General features: G+C 49.4%; 1 protein-coding gene across 1 annotated transcript in view; it reads right to left on the reverse strand.

Moving 5' to 3' along the window:
* Positions 1-3510, reverse strand: part of PIP4K2A (phosphatidylinositol-5-phosphate 4-kinase type 2 alpha) — a 113067-nt gene extending 109557 nt beyond the window's left edge. The window contains exon 1 of the mRNA XM_065666561.1: positions 3340-3510. Within this exon, the coding sequence (XP_065522633.1) occupies positions 3340-3480 (141 nt within the window). The 5' untranslated portion in view covers positions 3481-3510. The remainder of the gene's footprint in view (positions 1-3339) is intronic.
* Positions 3511-10441: the final 6931 nt, after the last annotated feature.

Consider the following 10441-nt stretch of genomic DNA (forward strand, 5'->3'; position numbering starts at 1 on the left):
CTGCAGTTACTGGGCATCCAGCAGCAGTGACAACATGGAAGTAATAATAAGTATGCTATTTACCACATTGGCTGTAAATGAATTGTTACAATTACGTTGACTAAAAACATAGCTTTAAGTCATACTAACCACAGAGTTTAAGTATTCACTTCAGTAGAACAGCCAGATCATCTCCGACACAGGGTAAAAGAAACAAGATAAGATCAACACTTAAGGATGCTGATGCCTGCAAGATCCAAGCACAATGACAATTAGTCTTTGCTGCTGTAAGTCATCAGTATTAATGTCATCTACTAAGTGGGACACAGTTGCTTTCCCTTTCACCTGGCACCAAGTTTCATTCAACAGCGTTTTTCACCATACCAAGAAATGCATTTACAGCTCTGAATGCTAACATGTATTCTCTTGCTTTTTAAGGTATTTGGGTAATGTTCCCATGCTTTCCCCACACATGCCCTTCTACGCTATGACTTATTTTGACTGCATTACCAAGCAGCATTTTGCTCTAGGTATCTCTCTACTTCTACCTAAACAACAGCAGAGATCACCAAAACAATTTGCTTAGTTTCTTGGCGGGGGGAGGGTGAACTTATAAGAACCTTGGGTAACAGACACTTCAATGCAGATTTTTTTCTGCATTAAGAATTCGCATCTTTGCTGTAAGCCTCCTGCTTCAGTGTCATGTTTCCTCCCAGGCCAGGAGAGCAAAGACAACGGTTCTTGTAACTGCTTCCTTAGATGAAGCTTCTTCACGCATTGAATTTAAAATCTGAAAATCCTCCAAAACTCAGCCATCGAGTAATAATGATATTTTGGCCCCAAGATATAAAGGTTAAAAAGCCTGAAGAAAAATCCGTTTTTCCCTCTTTGTCTTCACCAAATTCTTCCTCCTAATAGACGCCACAACCTGTCAGAACTGCGGGAACTATATCTCAGCTTCACTATTTCAATACGTACCTATGCCCCAAACAGTAATACTCAGACACTGGCACTGTCTCATAAATTGATATGCACCACACTGGAACCAGTCTTACATACTATTTTTCAGACTACTATGTTCCAATTTTATTTAATTACTACCATCATAACGATGGTCTATGCTCATTTCTTAGTATGAATTTTGCTTGTGGATTTCTGGTTATTCTGTCAAGAAACTTAAGGATCCTCAATTCTTGTTCCTAATGAATCCAAGCACATAATTTGTATTTCTCCCATGAAAGATTCTTACTTGCAATAAGGGAGTCCCGCCACACTGAACACTTGTTTTCATTTGATGGATGGTGCCACATCAAGCATTACAAACTGACAGGGTAAGCATCTATCAGAGGAGCCTGCAGCACCTGGGGGCTGCATTCTTGACTAAGAAGTGATGTTTAGATTTGGACACATTAATTAATTTGAGCTTTTTCATGCTCTCTCATTCAGAGGGATTTTCCTTCCATGCGACCCAAAGCATTAATCATGACTTCACCTTGCAACAGGGTAAAGAAATGTGGTAACACCCACAGAACATGCAGCAGATACTGACACTTACAGCCACTGTCTTCGTATGAAGATGAAACTCCATTTCTCCAAATCTGCGGTACTGCTGAGCTTGCTCTTTGAGCCCCCACCCCGAAAAAGGACTTTAGCCTAATGTTATGTGTATGAACCAGTACGCTTTATTACATTTCTAATGGGAACAGCACTGTATGCCACAGTACGCTATCAGAGGAATCTTGTGCCATTTGTCACTATTTACTTTGTTATTATTTGTCCTGGAGAGGTCTTTTCCCTGAAAGTAGTGGCATTTCCAGTATGAACACATTTAGCAATGAGCTGTTGCAACAGGAAGATCTCTGTTCTTGTCAAGAGATCTCCCCGTCTCTTCCCAGGGAGATGGATGATAGCTAGCATGCTGCGTTCAGCACAAGTCTCTCACCCTGTAATTATCAGCTCCCTTTCTTTCACTGAAGAGGCCCGTTTGCGAATTTTCCTATGAATAATGCTGGCCACTAAAGAAGGGGCAAAAGAGAGTTGTGCATTTAAGCCCAATTCCAGCAAGCAGTGTATTGTGAACTTGCACAATTAAGAGTCTTTTTTTGCTTTGTAGATAAATATCTAGTTCCTTATCAGTCCATGACACAGGATGCCACTGCTTACAGCTGACCTACAGAAAACTTGAAATCCTTCGTCACCATGTCCTACTGCCTCACATGTCTATCTTTAGCAGAGCATCTAACCTCACTAGAGGTTCTCCTCTATCAGCAACACCATACTGGTACCTACAGTCAAAGCATTTCCCCTAGATCACCACTTCGGGCACGGTGCTGCTTTAACACCGACTGAACAGTGCTCAGCCTTGATACTCAGCCTGCAGGCTTTGGGCAAAAACGAGCAAAATGTACACGAAGGGAGAAAAGCTCATGGGATTTAGATGTTAAGAAAAGGAGTACCGAGCGCATGCCACAGACTGCTTTTCCTGTTCCCCAAAGCTGTTACAGAATTCACAGCCTAACCTCAAGCTAAACGCCGCAGCGTAAGAGCTTTGAAGAACAACTGTCAACGAGAAGCATCCCACACAGACCCAGCAGCGTTCGGACGTTCAGACTTTGCACGACCAAGGAGTAAGTTCTTGGCATCTCTCCCCCGACCGACACCCGATTCTGGGTGATCCCGGGGCTCTACACTTTCAACCCGCCACGGCGGCTATTTCAACACGTAAAGCTGCGCCTTGAGCCTCGTAATGCCCAAGCCATGTGACACCGTTACCAGGCTCGCAACGGCAAGGCTGCCGCCGCAGCCGCGGTCCACGGCAGGGCCGCCGCTCCCGCCCGCCGCAGGGTGATGGAGCACTCCGCGAACGCTGCAATTCCGCCGCTCTGCCACACCAGAGCGCGGCCCGCCTCCCCTCCCCCCGCGCCACACACCGCCGGCGGGCACCAGCCGGGGCGAGCGGCGCGGAAACGGGCACAACTTCGCCACCTGAACGCGGCTATCCGGGCGGGACGGCCCTCTATTATTCAACCCCAGCACATGCATCTACGCGGGCGGCGGCAGGACCGGAGCGACGCCGGCTCCGCTCGCAGCACCGCCCGCTCACGGCCGCCACCCCGCGCGGTGCCGGACGAGCGGAACCCGGACCGACAGGGCACGGGTTACCGCGGGCACGGCGCTGGCGGCTCCGCCGGCGCCCGCAACCACCGCAGCCGGCACCGCGCCCCCAGAGCCCACCAGAGCTCAGGGCGACAACCGGCGGCACGTGCGCCCCCCGGCCCCGTCCGCCCGCTCCGCATCGCCCTTCCCTGCGCGCAGCCCGCGGGGGGCGATGCCCCGCCGGAGCAGCCGGGCGGCGCTTACCGAGTGGTTGACCCCCCACATGAGGACGCTGAGCAGCGGGTCGCTAGCCCGGAACAACTTCACTTTTTGCGCCACGAAGTGCTTCTTCTTGGTCTTGGTTTTACTCGCCATAGCGGGCACGATGCTGCCGGGGGCCGCCATGGCGCTGCCGGCGGCGGCGGCGGCGGAGAGCGCGAGGGAAGGGGCGACTCAGCGCCCGCGGCACGGGGGCACGCGGCCGGCGGCGGGCTGGCAGCCGCGGGGCGCCGCGCGCATCCCGGCCTGCCCGCCGGTGCCGCGCGCTGAAATGGCCCCGCTCGCGCCCTGCCGGCCCCGCCCCCCGCGGGGGGGGGGGGGGAGGGGAGCGGCGGGGATGGGGAGGGCGGGGGAGGACCCGCCGCCGCCGCCGCGCGCCACGCACTGCGCCCCGCCCCGCCCCCGGCGCGGGAGCGCCGCCGAGTTTCGGTTCCTGCAGCCACATCGCGCATGCGCCAGCCCCCCCCCCACCCGCCCCCCCCGCCGCGCGGGAGCGCGCCTGCGCGGCCGCTGGGGCACGGGCGGGGTTGTCGCGGCTGCCGCTGGCGGCCCCCGGAGGGCGGGGGAGCGGGAGTCGCCTTCGCTCCGGGCGCCTGAGAGGAGAGGGGCCGCGGAAGGCGAGCCCACCGCCAGCGCCCGCCCGGGGAGGGGGTGGCTCTCGTCCCTGCACTGCCCCGGGGCCCGCCCTTCACGCTCCAGGGGACTCCCTGCTCACAGAGTCGCTACGGTCGGAAGGGATCGCTGGAGATACCCAGTCCAAGCCCCTGCCCAGGCAGGGCCGCCAGGAGCGGGTTACACCGGAGCGGGTCCAGGCGGAAGGAGACTTCGCAGCTCCCCCGGGCAGGCTGTGCCAGGGCTCTGCCGCCCGCCGCACAAAGGAGTTCTTCCTCGTGTTGGGGTGAAACTTCTTGTGTTCTAGTTTGTGGCCGTTGCTCCTCGTCCTGTTGCTGGGCACTACGGTCGAGTCTGGCCCCAGGCTCTGAGGTACTCACATGCATTAATGAGATCCCCTCTCAGTCTTCTCTAAAAAGGTCCAGCTCCCACAGGTCCTCTGGGAAACAAACCCCACCATCACCCTAATCGTTACCTAATCGTACACATCATTACTTTGTGCGGGTTTTGTAGTATTTACGCAAGTTCCCAGTTCCCTGCTCTGTAAAGACAACTGTATAAGTGAGAAGGACTCCCTGAGGCAGGGCTTCGCCAGCTGCTCCTGACCTAACTCCCATCTGCAAGCAGAGCGGTTCCTTTCAGGAGCCGAAAAACCTGCCTCCTGCAGAAGTACCGCACCCCTATAAACTATCCTCCGCTGCTATTCATACAGCAAAAAGAAATGTGTTTCTTAACTGTCTCTGGCCACAGAGGATGTGGTCAGTTACATCCTGCAAAGGCACATCTGCCCAACTCACCCCACTGTAGCACTGCGTTCAGCTCTGGGGTCTCCAACATAAAAACACACGCTTTGCTCAGCTTTATGGCAGTGAACCCTAATGACAACAGTAGTCCCTGTTCAGGGTCAATACACACAGATAATGCAGCCCGTACATCTTCAGTGCATTTATAGTAAGTCATCCATCAATTTCTGAATCATAGAGACTGACCTGCCTGCTGTAGGTGTTGCTTTGTGCATCAGCTGATCATTCAGCGAGGTGACCAGATCCGCAGGGAGAAGCAAGCACAGGGCTGCTCCATGGAGCGGCCAAGGGTCACTCCAGTCCAAGCAGTGCCCTCAGCAACAGGACCCAGTCCCACAGGACCCATGCACAGTGGGCACGTCTGGCAGCAGCACACATCAGCAGTCCCAGGGAAGCTGAGGTGATGAACCAGGTCCATACAGGAAGGTACAGTGTAGGCACAGGGTCCCTCTAGGAGACATGGCCAGAAACAGTGCTGCTGGCAAGCCAGAATACGATGCTGGAGACCAGTATACCTACAACATAGCTCAGCAGAGACCTAAACCAAGCCCTCCATGAGCTTAAATGGAGGTCTTGGGCACCTGCTCCCAGGTGAGGCTGTTCAGGACAACTAAGGCCAATAGGTGAGCTCAGGGTCCTGGCGCACACGTATAAAGCTACTCATGAATTTAAGAACCTGTTGCACCAAACACAGTTGTTGAAGCATCTCAAGTTCTCCATTTCTTTTTTGCCTTTGTGATCTCAATAGCAAAGTTATCTATCACACCCAGAAGTGTGGTTAATCTCACTCCTGCATAGAATCATTTACCAGGTTTTATTATATGGTCCCTTTTCTGCATCTTATGGAGAGTGGGAGAGAGCAGAGATGCTCTATTTCATTTGCTGTCATGCTTTCTTTTACAGCAAGCTGTTACTTAGGAGTTAGAAAGAGGCTAAACTGGAAATTTTTGTTCTTGAAAATAGATTTGGCAACAACAAAAATCCCTTGTATTTCTACTGCAGTCAATGGAAGCAGCTGAATAGTCAGCACCTTTGTATAAAAGCAGGTCAGTTAGATACCTAAATATAGATTTGGAGTCAGACTTTCACCAGAGTTTGGTACCCATTTTATTCCTTACATTATGCTTAGAAGATGACATCTGAGCAGCATACAATGCTGAACACATCAACGTGACCAACATCTGTCACATACATCTGTCATTTGTTTTCCAGAGTAAAATCATATAGTGAAGCATTTTGGTTTATAAATGAGTAAAACATAACAAACATCTCATTATGTTTCCTGTAGGAAAGGCAAGGCTGAGGAAGGCAGTTGTTCTTTTTTTCCAGGAGACTTTCTCGTGATGTTGGCCTAGATTCTAAAGAGCTCTTCTCTGCAAATATGAATCCTTGTCAAGGAGGGTTGTTTTATCAGAGGAACAAGAGATGTTGACCATAGCCTTTACAGCAGAATTGAAATCAGTCAAAGGCCTGAGCTATCTTCGTGACAAGATCTGGTGCAGACATTTGTCTTCTCTTATTTTAAGCACGAAGAACAGGATGATTGCCCATACCTGTCTGTCCTGTAGGTTTCTCACCGATGCCATGATATACATGCAGCTGAACACAGGGGTCACTTGAAAAGACAAAACCTAACACAGATCCTTAGACCGGGACCCCAGCCAGTGCCCTCAATAAAATGTTCTCTGTATCCCACCCTTTCTTTACAAAGCTCCACTCCAGCTGCGGGCCCCCTCTTTCCCTTAAACCTCAGTGGGCCGGTGCCCACACAAGGAAGTTCTTGCAGCCAAGTCCTGCTTGCAGCCTACACTTCCCTGGGACAGTCATTTTCTAGCCCTAAGTCAGCTGCAGCTCTTGTCTCCCTCTTTCTGGCAACCATAACCTCAAGCCTCACCTTGAACCTGACAGTTATGTTGACCCTTAGACTAGGCCCCTCAGCCGGTGCCTCCATCTAGAAGATTTTGCAGCCAAACTCTTTCTGTGGACCAGCCTTTCCACTAGCAGCTGCTTTCAGGCCTCCCTCCAGCTGGAGCTCTAGGCTGTCTTCTTCTCCCAGCGCTAACCCTAACCCTCACACTAGCTGTACACCAGGTCTCAGGAAAGGACTGCCAAGCAGCATCCACAGCAAAAACTTCTTGCAACCAAGTTCTTCCTGCACCCCATGCTTTCTAGGCCCATTCTAATTGCAGCACTAGGCTCTCTCTTGTTGTCAAATTTAAGCCCAGCTGTAACTCCAACCATAATGGTAGGCTGAGCCTCAGACCAGGCAGCCCTGCCAAGTTCCCCTTGAGCTTACACTATCCTACAGAGCCCCTTTCTAACTCCTGCGGGAATGCTAGGCTCTCTCTTTGTCCCAGCCCTAACTCTAACCTGGACTCCTTTCTCCCTTGAGGAGGAAGGAGTGACAGAAACAAAGTGTGATGAACTGACCACAGCCCTCATTCCCCACCCCCCTTTGCTGCCTTGGGGGAGAGGAGGTAGAGAATTTGGGAGTAAAGTTGAGCCTGTGAGGAGCGTTGAACCTTGGACTGGAACGCACCAGGCCAACCCCAAAACTTCTGGCAACCAGATTCTCTTTGCAGCCTACACTTCCAGTTATCCATTGCTTCCCAGTCCCACTGCAGCTGAAGGTCTTGGTCGTCTCTCTCAAGGCTAACCCTGACTTTAAGCCTAACCAGAAGCTGAGCCTCAGATGTGGCTGTCAGCCAGTGCCCACAGCAAAAAGTTCTTGAAGCCAGTTTCTCTTTGAGGCTCACTCTTTACTTTATCAGCCGCCTTCTAGTGCCCTCCAACTGTAGCTCTAGCCCTTTCCTTGGCTTTCTCTTTTTCTCAGCCCCAGTCATGACCACAGGGTGAGCCTTAGACCAGGACACCTCAGCAGTGCTCCTTAGACCAGGTTTGGTCTAACACCAAAGCATCTTCCCCTCCCAAGTTCTCTCTGCGCCCCGCTGTTTTTCTCTGAAGCTCCTTTTGTAACCCCATTCCAGGTGCAAGCAGCAGGCTGTCCTTCTCTCAACCCTAATCCTACCTGTAGCCCTAATGCTTACTGGAGGCTGAGCCTTGGACATAGGCTGTCTTCAGAGGGAGAGCTTAAAGTCTCGGTCTTCTCTTGATTCCTTTACACCTTATGGACATTTTTGTGCATGCATGAGGGAGTTTTTACTCATACAGCCTAGCCTAACATGAAAGTTGTATTTCAATGTATTAACAGTTTTTTATGGAACGACACTGTGAGTATATGATGCAGTCAGCATTCATGGTGCACATACAATATTGGGACAGTATGAAAAAGCTTCAGAGCTAAGAGCAAACCTGGTACAGTGTTGCCTGTAATGCCTGCAGAAAGATCTCTTGGGCAATGTATCTCCACAACTGCATGCATACTGAATTGCAGGCAAAACTGCTTCACGATAACATGTGAACAAACTGACTTAGACACTGCAGTGATGGTCAAGGCACTGACAGGAGGCTTGTGCTGCAATACAATATCTTCTGAGGTCGCAGTGGGTCCTTAGCTGGCTCTTGGAAGTCTACTCAGGACCTATAGGTTCCAGTGCTGGCAAGGACACTAATGAAAATAGAAGAGGAGATTAATTTTCTGAGTTACGGCACATTTCAAATCCTGACTGGCACTTCCTACTTGACTTTAAAGAAATCCACCCCCCACAGGTGTACAAGTGTTTGAGACTCCTTCAGCATGTCCAGAGGTTTTTGATAACTGAATGTAAAGCTTTTGCACTCCACTAGCACTGGATGGGGGGCACAGTCAGGGTCAATTCACAGTGCTTGGAAACTTTATAAAATAGGTGCAATACCACTAGTGGACTAAGCTGATCTTGCAAGCACAGACCATGCTCTGCCTCTGGTGAATTAGTTTACTATCCTTAATAGAACAGAGTGTATTTGGAAGCTTCAGTGGAGACCAAAAGGAAGATCCTCTGGGCTTGTAACAAGTTGCAAGAAAGGCTTGGGAAAAATCATTTATTTTGTTTTGTTCTGTCCACTTCAGGTTTTTTCTGCCCTTGGTACTAAACTTTCTGCTTTGTCCCACTTCAGGTGCAAGATGCTCCCAGCTGGAAGCTGGTGAAGCATCCAGAAGAGAGAAGAAGAGAGAGTGATCTAGCAAGACTGTGCTAATGAATGGCTATGACTGACTCCATGGATAGTTAGAATAAATTAGAACAAGAGTGTGAACTCTCACCTTGAATTTTAATAAAAGCCTGAGATTTTAACCATGACTGGCAAACTCACTGCTAAAATCTCTTAGCTGTTTTTGATGTTTGCTGCAAAGTTTCGTTCAGTGTTATTGTTTAAACATAACTCTTTCTAATTCATTACTTATTCCAGTGTACGAATCGCTTGCTTTCTGTTTCACTGGTCATCAAAAGCAATTCTGCTGGTGAGTTAGGGTCTCTGGTTTTAAGTAAGAAATATCACGTAGTTTGTAAGTGAGGCTTTGCCTAGCTACTGGAAGGTAATATTTCCCTTTACAATTATTTTCTGCAGCTGCAAGGAACAGAAGGCCCACAGAGTTTCCCTGGGCCAACTGCCATAGAAACTAATCTCAGCTAAGGCAGACTCATAAATTGTTCCATTACTCTATAAATTGGTCTGGGCACATGTCACTTCAAGCCAAGCTGGGTTACTTTGAATCTAGCCCGTAGTTCTGAAGTACTGACATGATGAAAATAAATAGTATCTGAAGTGAGTTAATATTCTACAAGAGCACGAAGACTACAAGGATGTCAAATTATTAACCATTTGATGGAAATACATAAAGACCAGACCAAACACTTCGAAGACAAAGCCTTTCCTTCATCTGTAAAATAGAAAAGGAGAAATAGAAAACCAGTATCTCTAACCTATCAAAATGCAGACTCCTTAATCATTCTGCATTCAGAAGGACAAATACAATCTCTTTGTGGAAATGATTACTGGCTACATGTGTCTACAGGCAGAAAGCATTGCCTGCCAGTTTTCAGATGTGCCATCAAGAGCTACAGGATTCACTGAATTTCACATGTTTATAGAAAAGTCCAGTCTATGGACTATATTCAAAATACAAAATTGAAATGATTAAAATTAATTTCCAAAGAACAATGTGATGATTTCTTAAGCAGAAAGGATTCTGACATTTCATTTTCAGCACTACCAATTTTCTTTGGTTCCTCAACAGGAAGCACAGTACATAACCGAGGCCTGCAAAAAACCTGTCAGCCCCAATTAGAGATCAGGCATCTAACCCAAGTGATGCCTTAATTTTTTGTTTGTTTGGGCTTTTTTAGAAGCAAAAAGATAGTGCACTCCAGTCTGTGCTTGGGAAATTGGTACAGTCGGGCATAGCTCCTTTAATCACCATCCTAAAGGCACTGAAGGCCAGGACAGTTTCTTTTCACCTTGACTCTTATAAACAAGCCAACAAAGTACCTCCCCACGATCAACATCCCGCAGTGGCAGGGCCCATTTTAGTTCAGATGAAGTCAATTCTCCCTAGGCAGAGAAAAGCTGGAGCCCAATCACCCCACTCCCTCTGGGGCCCTCGGCTTCCCTTTTATGACTTCCCCCACTTTGGCAGCACAGCTGTCAGTTCCACCTCCCAGCAGTTTAACAAGCCACAACCGCCAGGTTTTGCAGCTTATATGGTCTTTAAGGGCTAACCTCTTCCTTTTTCT

This window comes from Lathamus discolor, chromosome 2 (assembly GCF_037157495.1).
Source record: "Lathamus discolor isolate bLatDis1 chromosome 2, bLatDis1.hap1, whole genome shotgun sequence".
NCBI lineage: Eukaryota > Metazoa > Chordata > Aves > Psittaciformes > Psittacidae > Lathamus > Lathamus discolor.